Source organism: Arvicola amphibius, chromosome 4, assembly GCF_903992535.2.
Source record: "Arvicola amphibius chromosome 4, mArvAmp1.2, whole genome shotgun sequence".
Lineage (NCBI taxonomy): Eukaryota > Metazoa > Chordata > Mammalia > Rodentia > Cricetidae > Arvicola > Arvicola amphibius.
The window spans coordinates 103,955,941-103,977,576 of record NC_052050.1 but is presented as its reverse complement, the minus strand read 5'-3'; the positions used below and the strand labels follow the sequence as shown (position 1 = coordinate 103,977,576).

The 21,636-nt window shown below is 50.7% G+C and overlaps 1 protein-coding gene across 1 annotated transcript; it reads right to left on the bottom strand.

The window, feature by feature from the left end:
* Window positions 1-589: 589 nt before the first annotated feature.
* Atp13a1 (ATPase 13A1) lies at window positions 590-17,991 on the bottom strand. The gene is made up of 26 exons (XM_038326045.1): window positions 17,506-17,991; window positions 15,162-15,251; window positions 14,888-15,078; window positions 12,604-12,676; window positions 12,274-12,429; window positions 12,095-12,164; window positions 11,910-12,016; window positions 11,411-11,540; window positions 11,268-11,323; window positions 10,239-10,365; window positions 10,031-10,168; window positions 9,820-9,940; window positions 9,240-9,397; window positions 8,795-8,970; window positions 8,610-8,720; window positions 7,603-7,728; window positions 6,494-6,602; window positions 4,916-5,115; window positions 4,739-4,835; window positions 3,011-3,171; window positions 2,827-2,941; window positions 2,507-2,703; window positions 1,465-1,607; window positions 1,227-1,338; window positions 999-1,142; window positions 590-925 (listed from the first exon to the last, which is right to left on the bottom strand). The coding sequence occupies exons 1-26, from the start codon at window positions 17,890-17,892 to the stop codon at window positions 815-817; spliced, it is 3,606 nt and encodes a 1,201-aa protein (XP_038181973.1). The 5' UTR covers window positions 17,893-17,991; the 3' UTR covers window positions 590-814.
* Between the last annotated feature and the right edge of the window lie 3,645 nt (window positions 17,992-21,636).

The window sequence follows — 21,636 nt, the reverse complement described above, 5'->3', positions numbered from 1 at the left end:
TTGGCCTGGCTGGCCTGAATTCCGTGTGTAAACCCGGTTAGTCTCAAACTCAAGAATCCCCCTGCCTCAGCCAGCTGAGTGCTGGGATTAAATGTTTGGTTGGGTCAGGCTCTTGAGGTAAGTTCCCTTTCAGTGCAGTCAGGTCTTAGGGGCAGGTAGGGACACAAACACCTTGTACTGGGGCCTCCAAGAACTCACTTAGGCTCAGGAGTCCCCTACCTGCACGCATTTTCCTTTGAAAGTAAGGAGACTATCCAGTGGGGGCGTTTAGGGTCCCAGCCAGTGGCAGCTGCATTTGTGATAGGAGATGGTGGCAAGGACCCTGAGTGGGATCTGCCACAGCACTGAGGAAGACACACTGTTGCCTCTCCCAGGGCCTGACATGTTATAAAAGCCCCACAAATCCAGGATGGGCACTACATAGAAAACCTGAGGTCACCAGTTTCAGGCTTGGCCTGCAAAGTGCCGAATGCCAACAGAAGGTGCCACTCTCCTCCCTTGGCTTGTGGTGACGGCAGGCCCTTCTTTGGTGACCACCTGGCTCCTCAATTCCCAGAGGCCCTGTGTGGCACAGACAATTGGAGGCGGCTTCACAAAATTGCAGACGCTGATTTATTTCCCAAAGGTGCTAGCCAGGGCTGCTTCCACTAGCCTGGCCAGTGGTTGCACACAAGGGTCCCAGCTCAGTCTTCCAAGGTCAAGGCAGGGCTGCCTCACTGTGGAGATGGGAGCAGTGTTTCCCTCTGGAGCAATGGGGGGCAGTGCTCCTGTCCAGCGGCAGCCAGGGTAGGCAGTGGATACCAGCACCATCGTCTCAAGAAGGCACTTTCAGCTTCGGAGTCCCCAAGAAGAACTGTAGGACACGGTCAGCCAGGAGTGCCAGGCAGAAGTCCAGGGCCAGGACTTGGCCAATGATCAGCTTGAACTGTCAAGGAGGAAGCAGGTGAGCCGGGCCAGTGGCTGGGCTGAGCCAGTGGCCACTGCTCAGGGTCACTCACCTCCACAGGGATGTCCACGAGGCCAAACTGGCTGTTGAAGTCTGGTGAGGAACCAAGGAGCAAGCCAATGATGGCCAGCAGTGAAACTGCCAGACTCCACACCAGGGGCTTGTTCTCAGGCAGGCTCTCCATGAACGGTGGGCCCTGTAATGAAAACACAGCTGCCTAGGGAAGGCTGAGGAGGGAGGGGCAGGCCAGGTGGGAATGGGTAGGTATGTGGGGCCTCACCTTGTAGTTGATGGCAAAGGTAGCCATCTGCATGGCCATGGCCATGATGTACACAGTGCTGTTGACCAGGCTTGGCTCAAACTCCTTGTATAGGTCTACAAACTGTTCCTGCCTGCAGGGGCACATGGATGTCAGTATCCCTCTTCTGCTCAGGCCCCTTTGTGGCTTCCTGCTGCCCTGACACAGAGCCAGGGCCTGGTCAGCTGTCCTTCCCTCCTCTCCTCCTGGAACCACTTACTTCTCAGGGCTGCGTGCCTGGGCCTCACGGTACAAATAGACGAGGCTCAGAAAGTGGACAGAGAACTGCAGCATCACTGTGAGGATGGTGTATAGGTTGAAGATGTTGGGCAGGGGCCGTTCTCGGGACAGAGTCTTGAGAGGCTGTGGGGCAGTCAGAGCCAGCTTACTCACTCAACCAGTAGTGAGATGATACTCCTGCCTCCTCAAGCATCTTATTTCATCCTGATCTTGGGGCTGCCTATGCCCAAAATCATCTGTACTCCATGGTAGCAATGGAGGTCTGTTAGGAAACAGATTTACTCTCTACTCCCAAAATGGCAGGCAGAGCCTTGTGCCTATGGTTATGCCTAGTCCAGTTTGCTAGCTTCCCACCCTATTAAGGAGGGAAGACCCGGGAACATGAGAGGATTTGCAAAGTGATTAATCCCTAAGGCTGTGACCTATGCCTGGACTGATGAAAGATAGTGGGGTCAGCATATGGGAATGTAGCCTAGGAGATAATCCCAGGCCTTCCTCTTTTAGCTGCTGTTAGGTGAGTAGCTCTAAAAATGGCCTGAAACGTCTGGAAGACTAAGCCAAGACAGACCTTTTGTTTCAAGTTGCCCTGTGCAGCCTTTCTTCACCTTGACGGGAAGTTGACACATACACCCTCTGGCCACTGGGACCTCTATTTTGCCACATCAGTGACAGCGTAGACGCCTGGTTGTGGCAGCGCCCTTTCCTCAGGAGGCCGCCGTGGCTGTCCCTGAAGCCTGTGACACACTTTTCCCCCTCACAGAACTGTGAGTTCTCTGCTTGCTCTCATTTATCATTTCCTTTGTCCTAGGGACTGTGACCTGCCTGAACCCCAAGCTCACAGATAGCAATATACCCTAAGTGATATCACTGGTATCCAGCCAGCCTGTCACTGTGTGCATGTTCTATGCAGTCTAAGGGACAATCCTGCCTCTGGGCTCTAGGTCTCTGTCTGTAACATGGGATGAAAATTCCAAGAGCTCTTGAAATGCACTGTGGCCAGCCCTAGGCGGTCCAGGGCCCACCTTGGAGCGGGAGATGAAGAGGAAGCAGCCGGCCAGCAGCAGCCCCTGCAGAGTAGCCTGGAAGTCGCTGAACTTGACACCCTCTAGGTAGAGGACACTTTGGCTATATGCCAGGATGAGAGCATTGAGGGCCAGGATCTTGAACATTTGCAGCGTCGTCACCAATGTGCAACGGCCCTGCTTGATGACGTGGCAGACTGTGGGGAAGCAGGGCATGAGTGGGCAGGGTGCTGGGTTGGGTGTGGCTCTGGGCACAATTGGGCAGGGTGTTGGGTGAGCATGGCTACAGGCAGGGGCAGAGCTAGGTGCTCAAGACTCACTGCATTGGATGGAGGACAGCTTGGAGGTGAAGGGTGCTGCAATGCTGGCATCCCCCAGCTTCACAATGGGGGTGCTCTCATCTTCCAGGTCCCGCAGCACCTGGCTCAGGCGGTCCTGTGGGGTGAGCAGCAGGGGTCAGCCCTGGCTAGCAAGGGTGATGGGCTTTCCAACCTGAATACTCACCCTGTTGGAGGTTGGTGGCTCCTCAGGGGACAGGAGTGCTGACCTCTGTTTGGCTGACTTGGAGGAGACTCTGGGGCCGCTGTTGCTCAGGACTGGACTGTCCCTTGGCCGCCGCCGTCGTTCTACAACCCTTTCAGGGGCATTGGCCAAGAGTGCTACACCTGATAAGGTATTGGGAAGGAGTGATGGGAAGGGCAGGTACCAGTGTTCAGTTGCAAAGCTATTGCTCATCCCACCAGTTCCAAGATTCTCCATTTCACCTGACTGCCCTATGGTGCCCTCAGAGACTGGCCTCCTTGTTTTGCTGGAGAATGGTTTGGCAGATAAAAGTACTTCCCACATGTGCCTGGCATTCGTGTGAATGTGAAGAGAACCAACTCCAACAAGGCATTCTTCTGACTTTTATAGCTACGTGATAGCAGGCATGCACCTCCACCAGCATGAATACACATCACACAATACTAATCAACGCATTTGAAAAGAGGGTATGAAAAAAGAAAGCAAGAGTGGGGATGTAGCTCAGTGGCTGAATACCTGCCTGCCCATGCTCAAGTGCCCAAGTTCAATTTAGAACTTTTTTTTCCTCGACAGGGTTTCTCTGTGTAGTCCTGGCTGTCCTAGAACTCATTTTTAGAACAGGCTGGCCTTGAACTCAGAGATTCATCTACCTCTGCCTCCTGAATGCTAGGATTAAATGTGTGAGCCACTACTGCCCAGCCAGAACCAATTTTTTTTTTTTTTTTTTTTTTTTAAAGACAGGGTTTCTTTGTAGCTTTGGACCCTGTCCTGGAACTAGCTCTTGTAGACCAGGTTGGCCTTGAACTCACAGCGATCCGCCTGTCTCTGTCTCCCAAGTGCTGGGATTAAAGGCATGCGCCACCATTGCCCAGCCCAGAACCAAATTTTTTAAAAAGCATTACTTTCAGTTTGTAAAGAGAGAATGTAAATATTTGTTATTTGAAAAAAAAAAAAAAAGTAGAAGCCACAAGAAATCAAATGGAGAACACACCAATCCAGATGTGTCAGAACCATGTTGGTGCAGGCCTAGCTGTGACCCCAGCCCTCTGGAGGCTGAGATAGCAGGATCTTGAGTTCCGGGTCATGTAACACAGCAAGATCCAGGCTCAAATGAGCGTACACATCCCATCAGAACCTAAAATGAGAAACTGAAAACTGATGGTCTCCAAAGAAACTTATCACTTGAGAGAAAAGTCTTTGAGGGTGAGAACTCAGATGATGCAGGTCAGATGAAAAAGAAAAAAGACAAAAGCTCAACCTTTGCAGTCCAGGGTTGTCACACTTGTCTTGTCAATGGCCTGTGGCAATCAGGCCTGGTTGTGGGATTCACACAATGCCCCCAACTACCTCTTTGCTTCTATCCTCTGTTCCTTGTGCCTGTACCCTTCCCTGACCTTACAGCCCCATAAAGATTTCTTTTTAAAAGACAGGGTTCCATGTAACCAGGCTAGCCTCGAACTTGAACCCGATTCTCTTGAGCTCTGCCTGGATGAGCACGACTGCCCAGGGAAGTTATTAATTAAAATTACCTCTTTTTTCAGTGTTTGGGATAAAGTCCAGGACTTTGTACATATAAAGACCTCTACCACAGAGCTACACCCAGCTCCTATCTTAAGAGTCAAATACCCCTGATTGTCTATGAGCAACAGGGCAAGGTGAGATGTTCCTACTCTAGTGATGGAGACACAGCTCCCAGCTATTGGAGCTCACCCACATCAGCATGCTTCAATGCGCCCACGTCATTGGTGCCATCTCCACACATGAGGGTCACATAGCCCAGCTCTTTCAGGCTGGTGATGACAAATTCCTGCATGGTAGACATGAAATGAATAGGGCTGCAGCCATCCCCAAAGTCCCCAGTGCCCAACTCCAGGCTCCAGCACATACCTTCTGCTTGGGAGCCACACGGGCAAACACCTGCACGTGAGGGATGAGGTGGCGCAGCTGCTGGGGGTCCACAGCCTGCAGGTGAGCCAAGCCATCACCTGTGAGGCATAGTGCGTGCTCCATGGCCAGTACCTTGGGGGAACCCAGGGCCAGAGGCAACACGATGCTGCTATCAATGGAGCGCCACTCACACGGCTGGCCTGTGGGACACATCCACGGTAAGGGTTGGTACTCCAGGGCCAAGACCACAGCCTCACCCAGAACCTAACCCTGGTCTGGACATTTCACAAAGAACACACAGAGGACCCTCAGGAGGAACGAGGAATCTAAGCATGATGGGGCTAGATGCAAACACAGGAGGTCTGGTCTCAGAAGTCAAGCCACCTTCTCCCTCAGGAAGTTACATGACACTGATCCCTCATCTAACAGATCTCTCCACTACCAACCTGAACTCTAGCCCTCTTGTACCTAGGATCCCTCTCATGCTAAGCCCCATGGGACCCACTTTTACTTCTGCAGCTCAGATCCAGGAGTAGGCTGGGGGAGGGTGGCTCATCAGTACACCCAGCTCTGACTTCCCACCCTAGACTATGTGAGAGGGAAGTTTAGTCAACCTGCTTGACTTGCACGTAAAGTAACAGCTATGATCATCCCTTTAGGATCACCTGCCCACAACCCTCAGGTCCAAGAACATAGCATACAGGGCTGGAATGGAGGGAGAGCTGGGGCCAACAGTTGAGAGTGATGACTGAGCTCTTTGAGAAGCAGTGGGAAGGTTCTAGAAGCCTTCCTAGCTGGGTATATCTACCACCTTCTATTCTGCTATCCTGCATTGGGCTACCTGCTGCTCCTCATATAGGTCCTGCACTAAGTGACATTAAGTGACCCAAGCAAGAAGTGGGTTTACTTGCTTACTTAGGAAGGGTTCTAAAGACTGGTCTCAGAAGATATGTACGAAAAAACTGGCCTGAAAGCTACCATGTAGCCCAGTCTCTCCTGGAACTAACAGCAATCTTCCTGCCTCAAGTGCTGGGCTGACAGGAGTGCACCCTCCCTCCACACATAACTAAGTGAACTTACTTTTGAGGCCCAGCCTCCTTGCTTACAAGCAAGATGCCAAGAGCCAGCTTAGCAGTTTATCTCCTCCCTTCAGTGTGCATAGAAGGTGCTCGCAGTGCACAGCAGGGCAGACAGATGTGCTAAGAACACACCATGACTTTCACCCAGGATCTACCACCCTCAATGTTGGGCAACTGGTGCCCTCATCAGGTATTGGGACCTAGCAACCTCTGGGCAATGGCACAGGAGTGACCTGCCAGCCCAAGGTGGGCAAGGATGAGGAATGAGTGCCTCTGTCTGGTAGTGTATACGAGGCCTGTTGTAAACAAACAAGGCAGGCTCAGGAACCAATGAATGCCCTTATACCACACCATACGCCGCACTACCTATCTCTCTTAGCCTTCATATCCAAAGCCTTATCTGAGGCCTCCTCATAGTGGGGTGGACAGCAATTGGAATCAGCAGTAAAGAGCGGTAAGGCACTGGTCCTAGACTAGGGCCCCAGCTACCCAGTCTCACCTTTCTCTGAGGGAAGATGCAGGATGAGCGTGTGGGCCTTATCAATGAAGTGCAGCTCCTGAGCCACATGGCAGGCAGTGAGTGGGTTGTCCCCTGTGATCATGACCACCTAGAGGATAGGGAATAGGGGACAGAGCTTAGCAGGGAAGAGTTGCTGGGCGGAATTCTTACCTTGGCTTTACAGCTCCTCCTAAAAGCATGAGAGAAAAGGCCACAACCTTTCTGGGGTAGCACAGCCTACAACCCAGGATGTGCTACCCAAATGGCAGGGCTGCAGCAGTTCACTGGACACCACAGTCCTAGTGCTGAGCTGGCACTAGGGCTGCTCACACACTAAGCACACGCTGAGTCACACTTCAGCCCCAATGCACTGCTTCTTCGTAAAGGAACTCACTTTTTACACTGTGTTTCTAGGAATGGGTGTGTGTGCCTTTGGATATGACGGTCAGGAGATGTAAGATCTCCCACAGCTGTAGTTACAGTTACCGTGTGCTGTCAGGATTCGAATTCTGGTACTCATGAGTGAGCACCACGTTCTCCTAACTGCTGAGCCAACTCTCGAATCCTACTTTTTGCTTTTTGGGCTGGCCTTGGTCTCACTATGTAGAACATACTGACCTCATACTCACATTGACCCGCTGACCTCTGCCTCCTTACTGCTAGGGTGATGGGCATGTCACCACATTTAGTTTATTGCCTTCACTTAAAACACAAATTAAGAATTAGCTCTTGACTGTCCGTGCTCAGGGCCTGGTACCTGCTTGTACAGAGAACATTTTAGTAATGGAAAAAGCAAGTAGATACGCCTTGACCTGTGATGATTCACTGGGGACCAGTTGTGTTTTCTGCCTCTCTCTGAGACTGTACATGAGGACAGGCATGGCCTCCAGATCCCTTCCCTCCAGCTTCTGTCTCCTTCTTAGTCACACACAGTCTGATGAGGTGAGGAAGGTTTTAAGAGAGGCCATGTTACAGAGTATCCTTTACCAGCCCTATCTACACCCAGCTTAAAGCCTGTGGTCTCCTCACTGTTGAGAACTAGAGCTGTCAGTTCTCTGCTGCCAGTCCCAGGCCCCCGCCTGTGCTCCAACTTCTTGCTTTGCTCATACCCGGTGGGATGCATTCTGGATCTCTCGGATCACAGCCTTTGAGTCAGCCTTGAGTGGACAGGAGACCACAATGAAGCCCACGAACTTGAGGCTGCACTCCAGTGCCTCCCGCTTGACCTCCCGGGCCTGTGAACAGACGCAGGATACCTTCACCATCTACCTTCCCACTAGCCTCTTCAAATCTCCCAGAGTGAGGAACCCAGTCAGGAAAGCAGGTAATGACAAGTGCCTCAGCAACTAGAGTCACTGTGTGTGTGATGGTGCCAGGAGAGGAAAGGCCCAGTCCTCTAAGAAGAGAAATGTCTAAGTCAGGAGGGGAGAGGCTAGGCAGGTGCCAAGTGGGATCCAGTTAATAATAATGGGGTCTAGACCCAACTGTGTCTAGAATTCATGATTGTGGACTGCGAGACATCATAGAGCACTCTGTGACTCAGTTCAAAAGTGGGACTGCACAAGGCGACCACCATCACGAAAGCCAAAAAGTAGCACGGACGGCGGGGGATAAAAATCCTAGAAGACACAGTAAAATAGGAGTGAAGGTATGGGGCAGATGGTCAGGGTAGACAGGACCAGGGGGCCAGGCTTGGGAGAAAGAGGGCTCTCCAGACCCAGAAGCAAGCCAACCATAATGCAGGAGGACAGAGGCTTGAGTCCTGACTTGAGTGGGTCTCCATAGTCAGGGCTGTGGGCTGACATTATGTTCTAGAGGGATGTTTGGCTGGAGGCAGTAAGCTGACTAGATCAGGACCAAGAAGCAAGTCAAAGGGCTGTTAGAGGTCGCAAAGAGGGGCAGAGATAGATGGAGGGAAGGAAAGGGAGGGGTACAGACCGCTAAGGCCTTCTGACCACCAGGTTGTTGGGCCAAGAATGGTGGAATCTGAGATGCCTTCTGGCCTTCCCCAAGAAGGTGCCTAGCACATCCCAGAGCAGAGAAGGCAACATGAAATTGCACCCACTCCCATTGATGTGGCAGGGTTGTAGGGGCTGTGAGTGTGGCCAGTCCTCACCTGCTGGTGTGTGAGATGTCCTAGCTCCTTGTACCCCAGAGCCAGGACACGGGCTCCTTCCCGAGAGATCTCAGTGTGGATGTGGTGGTAGTCAGCTGGGCACTGGGAAAACTGCACAAAACACAGGGGACATGTCACTGCTTGTTCCCTGCCTATCCCTTCCCCCAGGGTTGGGGCTGGCTCACCATGGAGTGCAGGGTTTCAGGGGCCCCCTTCACTGCCGCGATGTAGCAGAGGTCAGTGGAGCCGAGCTTCTCATAGGAGGCGAGCACGGACATTCGCTTTAGGGCACTGGCAAAATGAAAGCGCTGGTGAATTTTCAGCCCCTGAGCTTTAATACTTCGGGGGAAAACTTTCTCATCTGGAAACAAATAAGTACGGGTCCTGAGGGGCTTTGCTCCAGAGAGGTAGCCAAGCCCCCCACACTCTGCTCCAACTTTCCCACTCCAGCATTCCCAGAACCCTGCTGGTCACAGCAGGCACATCAGCCATGGAAGACAGGACACTGACCCATAAAGATACCAATGTGAGGCCAGCCTGGCACTAGCCTGGAAGAATGTCACCATCATGGGCTAGCCTGCCCAGGACAAAGAGGCCACACATGTTAGGCCTTGGATTCTAGCCCCTCACCTTTGGTCAGTGTCCAGTCCACAGCTGTCAGCATGGCCTTTTCCAGGGGGTCACCCACTAGGGTGCCATCATCCAGCTGCATGAGCGAGTGGCAGGAGGCCAGGGCACGGTGTGTTTCTATGGGAATGCTGGACACTGGAGTCACCTCTTTCCCATCTCTGCAATTGAACAGTTGGTAACATGTGGAGAGAGGAGGGTGGGTGAGTTGCACCTCTGCCAGGGAAATCTCTAGTGAGTGTCCCCAGGGACTACCCTCTGAGTTGTCAGTACTCAGTGTGATGGTCACTAAGGATACCCTGGTGAAGAAGTGGTCCATCTGAGACTACCAGCCTCAAGGATGATTCCTGAGGTCCCAACAAATGAGGCACCAGGTCTGTGCTGGCTCTTCTTGGCCCGAATCAAATTCCCTACCCCTGACACCACTAATACTGATATCCACGTAGGACCTCTGTAATAGAACCTCAGAACCAGGACTTCAGTGGAGGCTCAGGTCAAGTTTGGTTCTGTTTGCTGGAGGTGGAGTGAGGTGGGGTGGGGTTGGGTGGGGTGGGATAGGGTGGGGGAGTCCCTTTATGCTCACCTCAGCCCTGCTACACCACGCACCACCAGGCTGTCACTGGTCAAGGTACCTGTCTTGTCAAAGCAGCACACTTCGACCTTGCCAGCAAAGGGGATCCGGAAAGGCTCAGTGCAGTACATGTCTAGGGGTGGGGGATGGGACCTGGAGTCAGGGGGTCCCTCCAGGCTCCTGCCTGTTCTGTATCACACCCCACCAAACACTCAGTACTCACAGAGCTTGGCCAGAGCAATGAGGGAGGTGTTGACAGCCAGGGACAGCTCAATGGGCAGTTCAGGGGGTACAACCGAGGTGAGGATCAGGGTACACTCAAGAAAGAGTTTGTAGCGGTTCCGGCTGGGGTCCTTGGTTCCTGTGGAAACAGGGCCTGGTAACCTGGGGCAGGGATGGGGGTGTGGAGCAGGGGCTGTCAGTGCCCTTACCTTCAATCCACACATACGCAGCTGCAGCAATGGCAAACACCAGGAGGAAAAGGATGAAGATGAAGGTCTCCAGATTGTTCGCAGTCACCCTCTTTACCCCAAAGAGAATTGTACGCAGCAGCTTGCCCTGCAGGGATGGGGACAGGGGCGGGGGAGACAGTCTTTTCTTGGAGGTTTACAGGGGACAGTGGCCTCCCCTCCCTGAGAGCACTGAGGCTGGCTTCTCTTTCTAGGAAACAGCGATGCTCACATCAGACCATGAAGCAGGCAGACTAGAGCCCCAGTTAGATTTCCAACGAGAGTTAAAGATGCCAGCCACAGGGCCATGGGGTGTGAGTCTGTGTGTGTGTGGAGTGCAAAGGAAGAAGTCAGGCTTTCATCACCCCTCCAGGCAAAATCGTGAAGGATTTACCAGGGCACCTCACTTAACACCCTCCTCCTAGGATGGTCACAGACAGACTACCTTGTATAATGATATTTTATTATATCTTAATAAATAAGACTTGCCTGAAGATTAGAAGGTAAAACTAAGCCACTAAAGGACAGGCAGTGGTATCACACACCTTTAATCCCAGGATTTGGGAGACAGATGCAGATGGATCCCTGTGAGTTCAAGGCCACCCTGGGCTACATGAGATCAATGCAGAAACAGATCTAGGTGGTGGTGGCTCATGCCTTTAATCCCAAAACTAGGAGCTACACCTCTTTAGTCCCAGCACTAAAGGGGAATACAAGACTGGAGGAGACTGAAGTTCTGGGCTCAGTATGCAGTTGTTCAGCCTTGGTAGAGGTAAGACTTCTCTACTGGCTTGGCTGTTTTGCTTTTCTGATCTTCAGCTTGAACCCCAATATCTGTCTCTGGGTATTTATTATTTGTGAGACATCTTTGGGCACACCCACTGTTATGTTTGGCCAGGGAAAGCAAGCCAGCACTAGGATGGTAAGGTCTGCATTAGCCTTAAAGAGTGAATGTTCTGGAAAAATCCATCATACACTCTGGGCCCTCCTAGATGTGATCAAAGACCATACCTGGGAAGTGTTGAATCCAGTCCTCAGGACATAGGCCACACATCCATTGTCAACCGCTGAGGAGGCAAGCAGAGGCATGTGTCATTAACACCCTTCATGCTACAATAGGTGCAGGACCTCCAGGACACCCTCGAGGCACCTACACTTCAGGCCAGAGGTTGCCTTCTGTGGGGGGATGTGCTGTACCACCTTGGTGCCCCCAAAGATGACATGTAGCCGGGCATCAGCCTGCAGATCTAGGACATGGTCTGGGCTCAGATCTTCAATCGGCTCCTGAGAAAGGAAACATCAGAACTGGATGACAGCCTTCTGGTGCTGAGGTATTAGTAGGCTGCATCTCTGTATGCATCTGGCCCCCAGGGACTTGCCTGACTCCCATGAGGACACCCATACCTAGATCAGCAAATCCTTTCCATCCGGGTTCCATGGCTGGTACTTTCTCACTACAGGACTTGTGGAGTTAGTGCCTTGTGATCTGCACTAGACAACCTCACAGATACAGAGAATCCTCCTGGATTCTCTATGCCCATCCTGACTGGATATCCTGGTTCTCTCCACCTGGCTCACCCAAATCTATGGAAATAAATCCAGCCCACCTGCCTCTCCTGCCCTGGTTAAGGAACTATGGATCCCATCCATCACCTTCATTTGTGGCACCGATTCCCCTGTGAGCATTGCCTCGTCCACGATGCAGCGGCCCCGCAGCAGCAGCACATCACATGGTACCAGGTTCTCCTGGGGGGATCGGCCTGCAACGTGCGGGCAGGAGGGTCAGCCACAGTCTAAGGCAAGGGTTTCTGTCTGGAGGGAGAGAAATCCTGCCTCACCAATGGACACGATGTCCCCTGGAACAATCTCATCACTGGCGACAGGCCTCCACTTTCGGCTGCGGTAGACCTGGAAGTGTAAGTAGGGGAAGTGTGTCAACAGACTATGAATGGTGCTCACCCAGGGCTGAGCAGGGCTACCATCCACTCGTCCCTCCCACCTGTTCCATCAGTCACACCTGTATCATGTGGGGCTTGTTGCCCATCTTGCGGATCTCTGCCATGTTCCTCATCTGCTGCTGCACTAGGGAAGCCTCAAAAGCCACCAGCATGGACAGAGTGAAGACACTGTAGTACCAATACTCATCCAGGCACCAGAGCCCCACACAGAACACCTGTGAGGCAGCAGCCTGTCAGCCTTGCCCACCTGTCCTGTACCCAGAAATCCTGGCAAACACCAATAATCCTTGAGGGCAGGGAGAGACTCGGGTTTGCAAGGGCAGCCAGGCTCACTCTGGCTGTAACAGCCCCAAAGAAGGAACTGGTACAAGGGACAGAGTTGTTGTTACCTGAAACACGAAGAAAGGGGCTGTGGCTCTCTCCTTGAAAAGCTCAGAGAAGTCAGGTACCACCATCTCGGCCCTGCAAGAGACCATACTTGTCAAATTCCTGGATGAGGCTGAAGCAGGGGAGATCCTGGCCCTGCCACCTCTAACTGGGAACCTCTGCAGGTTTCCAAAATACAGGCTACCCAAGGCAGAGGCTGTGCTCACACACTCCTTGCTTGCTCACCAGCCAGGCACAGACTGGCTGACAATGTGCTGTCCTTACCCACTGAGCCCCTTGCTCTGCTGAACCCTGTGACAGGCTCTTCCCAATACTACCCACCCCAGAGCAAGGTGAGAATATCTGGTCAGTGACACAGGCAGCAGGGCAGGGTGCCTGGGAGAAGGGGAACCCTGGTGACAGAGCCTGATCTCACTGAAACTGGATGTTCTTTTACTGAGATGGGTTCTCATGTATCCTAGGTTGCCTTCAAGCTCCTTACAGGGCCAAGGAGGCGGTCTGAACTGAACATCCCTGCCTCCACCTTCTGAGTGCTGGAATGACAAGAGTGCCACCACGATTAGTTTATGTGCAGGTAGGGACGGAACTCTGGACGTTGTACATGTTAGGTGAACTCTAGTCTCTACCCCTGGAACTGGGATTCCCCACCCCCCTCCGTTTCTTCTTTCTTTTTTGGAAACAGGTTCCCACTATGGCCTGGAACTCACAGAAATCCAATAAGCACTAGGGTTCAAACTGCTTGTCCCTATGGCGTCTCCTATAGCAACATGTGGTCTCCCAATCTGACTTAGGTCTCCTTTGCTCAGCTCTCAAAATGCAAGGGTACTCACAGACTTCCCCAGACATGGTGGGATTTGAGAAGTAGAAACTGCAGAACAATCCCACAGATTAAAAAAAAAAACACCCAGAGTGACAGCATAAAAATATGTCCCAGGCCATTAATGTGGACACTAGGGTCGCACAGACCACCAAATGATTCTTCTAACTTGGTACTGGATATGGTAATATTGGTAATATGTACATTTCCTAAAAAGCAACTGAGCTATGAAAGAACCTCACGGACAGCTAAGTGTGTGGTAGCTAGAGTGGACAGCTGGGGTGGACGGCTAGGGGAGCAACAGCTCAATGGACAGCTCCTGTCTAGCACGTGCTAGGCACCAGGTTCCATGAACAGCACCACAGGAGGAAAATCCTAAGATCTCTACTGGTTTCCTGATTAAGCAGTTTGTCAGGGTGGACACCATGGGGGCTGTGATGCCAAATGATGGTGTTTGGTACCCAGCTTTGTACTGTCCTCCCCTAGATGCTTATCAGCACCTTAATTTTAGTAAAAGATTAAAGAAGAAAGTCTGCATGGAGTATCTATCATCCTACACAGTATCAAGGAGGTTTTCTTTTTGCAGGGTTGGAGGTGGAATCCAGTCTAGCTCATTAGCCAAGCACTCAACCACTGAGCTGTACTCCAACCCCACTGAAGGTGTGTCATCACCATCTAATGTGTTGAGATGCATATGAGCATAAATAGTTGAACAGAAATTGCAAGGTAGAATCTAATTTCATGCTGGGCAGTGGTGCATACACCTTGAATTCCAGTACATGGGAGGCAGAGGCAGGTGGATCTCTGGGAGGTAGAGGCCAGCCTGGTCTACAGACTGAGTTTCAGGATAGCCAGGGTTACAAGGAGAAAGCCTGACAAGGGAAAAATAAATAAAATCTAATTCCATGTTTGTCAGGGAGGGCAGGCCAAGGACACAGCTTAAAGTGCTTGCCTTATAAGCATGAGGACCTAAGTTCAAGTTCCAGACTCTGTGTAAAAAAACCAAGTGTAGCAGCATGATCTTATAATAGCAGCACTAGGTAGGTAGAGACAGGAGAATTGCTGATGTTGCTATTTAGTGAGCTCCAATTCAGAGAGACCGTCTTAAAAACAAGGCGGATGGTTCCTGGGATAACTAAAGCTGGCCCCCTGCCTCATATATTTGCACGCACATGCACACCCACCCTCTGCCACACACATCAAGAGTCACAAAACGGACACTCAGAAATGGTCAGAATGGTCACTCAAGACAGGACAACCCTCTGACCAAGGTCTCACAACCACAAAGCAGAGGCTCCTGGTCCTCTAAGGCCCTATTGGCAGACAACTTTGGAGGAAACTAGAGCAGAGCGGGTCGCCTAGCAGTTTTGGTTTAAAAGCAGAGCCTCTGCCTTACTGCCAGGGCTCCTGAAGGAGGAGCAGAGCAGGGCAGCTGTGCACAGGGGTCCATGGGGAAGTTGTGGACTCACTTGTTGCTTCCAAACTTCTTCTCCGCAGCTCGGATCTCCGAGTCTTCCTGGAAGCCTCTGTTGCTCTGATAGTAGGAGAAAGTGTTCCCCACTGGGAAGGCCACTGGGAGAAACTGCTTTTTCTCCAGGCCATCATAGGAATATTTGATCTTCTGGAATTCAAATGACAGCACCTCCAGCCCATCTTCATCCTGGGGGTGGGGTGTGGACATCAGTGCTCAGGAACACTACACAAATGCCTATTCCAGTTACCCTGCAGGCCATCCCTACCTACCTTGTCACGGTGCAGAGCCACCAGCTCAGTGGAGCCATTGTTGGGGGTTGGCACCACCTTCACAAAGGTTGCTTTGCTGGGGTCATACTCCTGTCAAAAGCCAAAAATTGTTATTGAGCCCTTCTTAACCCAAAGTGCATGCCCTCACAGGGCAGAGGAGTGTGGGACAGCAGCTCCATAGAATGTTATGACTATGTACCTAGGCTCTAGTGCTGGCTTGGCCGTACCCTATATTAGAAAGCTGAGGTCACAAGCACACTCATCACCTCTGAACATGAACTCAAAGCCATATGGAACACTTAGTTTGCTCTCCAGTCACATGCCTCAAGACTTGCCACAGCACACTTGCCACCACACTGGGTCTCTCTGGCTTGCTTACTGCTCCCTAGTACGCTGCACAGTCAGGCTTGCCTGTGCCTAAGCTAAGAACCTTGGTATCCAAGCATATCCCTCCTACAGCCTGTGGGCAATGCAGCCAAAGACAGCTATGAATGTGACATAAAACCATAAGTATACTTAAAACAGCATGAGGTGGGTTTTTTTTTTTTAGTTTTTTTTTTTTTTTTTTTTGTAACTTAACTGTGAGGTTCCCTAGAGAGAATTATGTGCGGGATGCTGAGAGGTTGGGCATGCCTCCTTCCTCCACACCACCTTCCTTGCGGGAAGCATATACACACTGAGATAGCTAGCTCCCTTTGCTTAAATGTCACCTACTCTGGAGCCCTCCCCATCTAAAGTTCCCTGGGATTTGACTTAGTGTTATCTGTCTTCTGCAGTAACAAATGAGTCCCCCTTCTTTTCCATTCTACTTTCCTGACACAAGAAACACTCCGCCGTAAGCTGTTTGCTACACCTTGCAATGATGGGGATGGAGGGGCACACAGTGGTGACCCTGAAGAAACAGAAACAAAGACACAATGATGAGCTGAAATGACACCGAAGGCAAGAACAAGGTGTTATGTAGGGAGCTGGCACCGAGGCAGGCAGGCACTTTACAGGTTATCTCAGCCTCCCTCAGTGACCCTGGAGGGAGTTCAGCTCTCACCTTACAGAGTGAAACTGAAGCCTAGGGAGAAGCAAACCCTCATCTCCCTCCTCACCTCAAGGCCACTTAGCCACTTAGCTGCTCCCACTCACTTCTCCATCCTAGGAGAGGAAGTTCTCCTCTATAAATGATTGCTAGGGATTGAGGGTTCCATACCTACCGCCCCCACACACAACTCTACTACTAACCCTCAGTGCCAAACCCTCTGCAGGATTCAATGCACACAGAGTCAGAAAGGGTATGTACGGGGATATTCTGGTTTTCCCTGCAGTCCTTGACATTTCCTCCTTTCCTGAGGACCAACTCAGAGCTGGTATTAGAAAAGAAGCTGGCTTGAGCAGATATCTGTACCCCAGGCTTCAAATTTAGTGGGATCTATAGTGTGGTCACTGGTGCTACCTGCTAAGCTAGAGCACCTTGAGGTTGTTGCAGCGCTGCATTTAGAATTCTGAGCTTGGGTCACTGCACAGCCTTGCTGCATACCCTGACTAGCCCTTATCTTATTATCTGCCCTTACGTTATAGACAGACACCACTGAGACTAAGCTGTTCATTTAAAAGTCGCTCCTGCTCCTCTTGGGCACCAGGATGAACTACATGCTCCTTTGGGTCTGGCAAGGAACAGAGGCTGAATACAGATTAGGGGAAATCACCCTACAGGTCTAGCCTCATACTTCAGATAAACAAAGTAGGAGCCAGAAATGGTGGCACAGGCTTTTAATGCCAGCATGCTGGAAACAGAGGTAGGCAGATATCTTTGAGTACCAGACGAGCCAGGGCAGCATAGTGAGACCCTGTCCTATACAAACAGAGAAAGAAAAGAAAAACCAAGGTAGGAGACTATGGAGAAGGAAAGTAGTACCGTTCCAAGAACAACATGCCATATGGAAGCTAAGATAAAAATTCACAAACAATGCCCCAATATTCAAAGCTGCTAAATGTTCTCTTTGCCATAAAGACTCCGTGTAACTGTGTAACACTTGGGATTTTTCTCCTCTGAAAAAAAAAAAAAAAAAAAAAAAAAAAAAAAAAAAAATTCACAAACAATAACATGGGTTCTACGCTAAGTCTGTTACATGTGTTTCTTGTGAATCACAATGACCACACAACAGTTGCATGGCGAGTCACAGCGGGATCAGAATTAGGCCTAAGATGCGGGGCAGAGGGCGCCTCTGGAGACTGGGCCTTGCAATTGGAAAGCTGCAGCCGTGACTAGGGATATGCAAGCCCGCTGCAGCCCGGAACCCCTGCTAGGCCCCACTGTGCCTGGTCCTGGTCGGGGTCGTGCGCGCGCACTTACCGGGGTGCAGGTGAGCGCGCAGTGCGCGTGCACAGACCAATGCCCTGACAGGACAGTGAGTGCGTGCGCGAGGCAGATGGTGGCGAGCGCTAGCAGAGCGGCCTCGGGGACCTGGGTCCAGCTGCTGCCCCAGTCCCAGCAACCGCTGACGGCGGCGCCCAGCCAGGCTGGGTACAGCAGCCCGGCGAACGGCAGCACGGTGAGGCGCCGCAGAAGAGCCAGCCGCCGGTATGGCCACACGGCGGCCACCAGCTCGTCGCCACTCGCTATGAGCGCTGGCCCTGCGGCCAGCAACGACCGCCCGCGCGGCCCAGGATGCGGAGGACCGTTGCCCCGGGGCCAGCCAGGCCGGGCCCCGCAAGGAACCGAGTTACCCACCGCCGCCATCTTTCCCAGCGCTGCGCTGGCTTCCGGCAGAAGCACCGGCTCACTTCCGGTAAGTTACTTCCGGTGAGGCCTGAGAGCCACCATGAATGGCTTTAGGAATAGGAAGCGCCCATGGAAAGCGCTAGACGGGTCAGGAAGTGTCTGCTCTGGACGCTGCCATGACAGACTGTGTCTGGAAGGAGAGTAAGGGCGTTGCTATGACAAAGACGGAATCAAAGATCCAAATCAGCTTGTCAAGGGCTGCCACGCCAGACGAAGACCGGAAAAGACTAGGCAGGCAGGGAAGGCTTGACGGCACCAAGAGAACCTGAAACGGAAGAGCCGGACTCTTCTCACCCACCATTCGGACATCTGTCAATGACGTGGGGCGGAGCCTCTATACTTGAAGGAGAAAATCCAATCCAAAGATAAGGGCTTTAAGGAGGTGGGGCCTTTTGAGGGCGGGGCTTTTGAAAGGTAGAGGTATGAGCGGCTTCTCTATGCAAGCCATGCTGTAATAATTACACAGAATGCCATGTTAACATAAGAAATGGAAATTTTGATATTTGTATGAAATGCATTTTACTGTTACTCAACTATTCTATACAAATGCTATTATTTGAACACAGCCATAATAAGACTTTTGAAGATTTAGAAAAAAATTTAAGTATGAATTTGTCTGTGTGCGTGTATACCACCGGTGTACAATCTCACAGGAGCCCCAACAGGGTGTCTAAACCCTGGAATTGGCATTGCAGTTAGTTGTGACTTACCACACTTGGGTATTGGAAATTGAACTCTGGTCTTCTGAAAGAGCAACAAGCATTCTTTTTGTTTGTTTGTTTGTTTTTCGAGACAGGGTTTTTCTGTAGCTTTGCAATCTGTCCTGGAATGCTCTCTGTCACTACCTTCTGAATGCACCACCTGGCAACAGCAAGCATTCTTAACCACTGAGCCCTTCCCTAGCATTCATAATAGGATTTTTGAATATTGTTAATTATGTAATAATTAGTATGTGTGAGAAAATATTTGAAAATATATTGCATCTTATTTGTGTGTCACACATGTGGAAGTCAAAGAATAGCTCACTGAAATTGGCTCTCCTTCCACTAACTAGATGTGTCATCAGGACTGATGGTAAGTGCCTTTATACCCTGAACCATGTCACTGTGTTATAGCATTTTATTTGAACTTTCAGTCATTGTTTGTGTTTTGTTTTTAAGACAAGGTCTCATGGAGCCCAAACTTGTCTCAAACTTACTTTGTAGTGGAAACTAGCCTTGAAATCTTGGTCCTCTTGCCTCGACTTTCCTATGCTGAGATTACAGCTGTGGGCCGCCACATAGAGAGTTCTATGACCTTTTTCAGTTCTTTCTTGCATAATTAAATTTTGTATATTGTATTTTTGTATATTCTTTTTTTTTTGCTATTGACTTTTTTTTCCATTCAAAAATTTCCACTTCCTCTCCTCCTCCCATTCCTGTCCCGCTTCCCCACTCACCCTCCTCCCTCCCCCTACAGTCTTAAGAGAGGGCAGGGTACCCTGCCCTGTGGGAAGTCCAAGGCCCTCCCTCCTCCCCACCCTCTCCACCCCCGTCCCCCCCCCCCCGTCCCCCCCCCCCCCCCCCCCCCCCCGCCATTCAGACCTAGGAAGGTATGCATCCAAAAATGTAGTAGGGAGCTGCGGGCTGCGTTCCTGCCGCCCTGCTCCTGATCGCCGGCTAGCTTATGCCCCGAAATAACATCACACAAATTGTATTCTTTTAAACACTGCCTGGCCCATTATTTTCAGCCTCTTACTCACATCTTGATTAACCCATATCTAATAATCTGTGTAGCACCACGAAGTGGTGTCTTACCGGGAAGTTTCTAGCTTACGTCCGTCTTGGGCTGGAGCTTCATCGCGTCTGGCATCTCTCTGAGGAGAGGCACGGCGGTCTGCCTAACTTAAGAGAGGCGTGGAATCTGACTGAGCCATCTACCTCACTTCCTTCTTCCTGTTCTGTCTACTCCACCCACCTTAGGGCCGGTCTATCAGATGGGCCAGGCAGTTTCTTTATTAATTATCCAATGAAATCATCAGATAGATAGAAGACACACCTACACAAATAGAATAGGATCCCAAAAGACCAGTACATGCAGTAGAAACAAGTCCCAGTGCCATTATCAATGGCTTCTCAGTCAGCCCCCATTGTCAGCCACATTCAGAAAGTCCGGTTTAATCACATGCTCGTTCAATCCCAGTCCAGTTGGATTTGGTGAGCTCCCATTAGATCAGGCACACCGTCTCAGTAGGAGGACCAACCCCCAGCCCCTCACGGTCTTGACTTCCTTGCTCATCCTCTCCCTCCTTCTGCTCTTCAACTGGACCTTGGGAGCTCAGTCCAGTGCTCTGATGTGGGTCTTTGTCTCTATCTCCATCCATCGCTGGACAAAGGTTCTATGGTGATATTCGAGATATTCATCAGTGTGACTATTGGACAAGGCCAGTTCAGGCACCCTCTCCTCTGCTGCCCAAGGACCTAGCTGGGGACATCCCCTTGAACACCTGGGATCCCCTCTAGAGCCAAGTCTCTTGCCAACCCTAAAATGGCTTCCTTAATTAAGATATCTTCTTCTCTGCTCCTATATCCACCCTTCCTCCATCTCCACCCTCCCACTCCCCAAGCTCTCCCCAACCTTTCCCTTCTCCCTTCTCTCTCCCCCTCTCCCCTTTCCCCCACCCCACCCCTCTTGTGGGGTATCCTTACAGAATACAAATATAAGACTTTATAGCTGGGTGGTGGTGGGCACACACATTTAATCCCAGCATTTGGGAGGCACAAACAGGCAGATCTCTAAGAGTTCGAGCCTAGCCTGATCTACAGAACAAGTTTCAGGCCAGCCAGAGCTATACAGAGAAACCCTGTCTCGAAACAAAGCAAGAAAACAACCAATCAGTCAAACAAACCCCAACAAAAATGAGAAATAAATGCAATAAGACTTTAAAAAAATAAATAAAATAAATAAAATTCATATATTTGAGCAGAGAATGGTGGCAAAGAACTTTAGTTCCATCACCCAGGAGACAGAAGTAGGATATCTGGTGAGTCTAAAAACAGCTTAGTCTACATAGTGAGTTCCAAATTAGCCAGGGTTATGAGACATTATGAGACCCTGTCTTAAAAGGGAAAAAAAGGACATGTTTGTTTCTGCCTGCTTTACAACACAGATTATTCTTATGTTTTTCAATATTGCTTTGCTTTGTAGAGCAGGCTTGTCAGCCTTTGTACAATCAAAGCTGAAGTTGAAAAATGACAAATTCCAAGTCATTCTGGGACTTTTTCTACTTCAAAAAGTAATAAAATGTTGGCTAGCTCAGTATTAGAGTGATTGCCTAGCATTCTTGAAACCCTGGGTCTGATCCCCAGTGCTGTAAAACAAAGTGGAAACTCTGACCGTGTAGCTGCTGCTGCACAGCACTTCCCTCTCGGCCGCTGCACTGCACTTCCCTCTCAGCTGAAATAACAGAACTGAACAGCTGGAGGAAAGCTTGATGAGAGGACTAAGGAAGTTCTCATGCTGGCTTTCTCTCTTCCCTACCCCCACCTCCTCATTCCTTGGGTTTGGCAGCAAATGCCCTTGCTTGCTGAGCCACCTCAATGACTGACTTTAAAGAGAGACCCAGTAAGAGTCAGGAAATAACAATTCAAAGGCTGAGAAAGTTCCTGAAAGTTAGCAAGTGTGCAAGGCTTATCCCTCCTCAAGGTTGTATAAGCTGTCAAG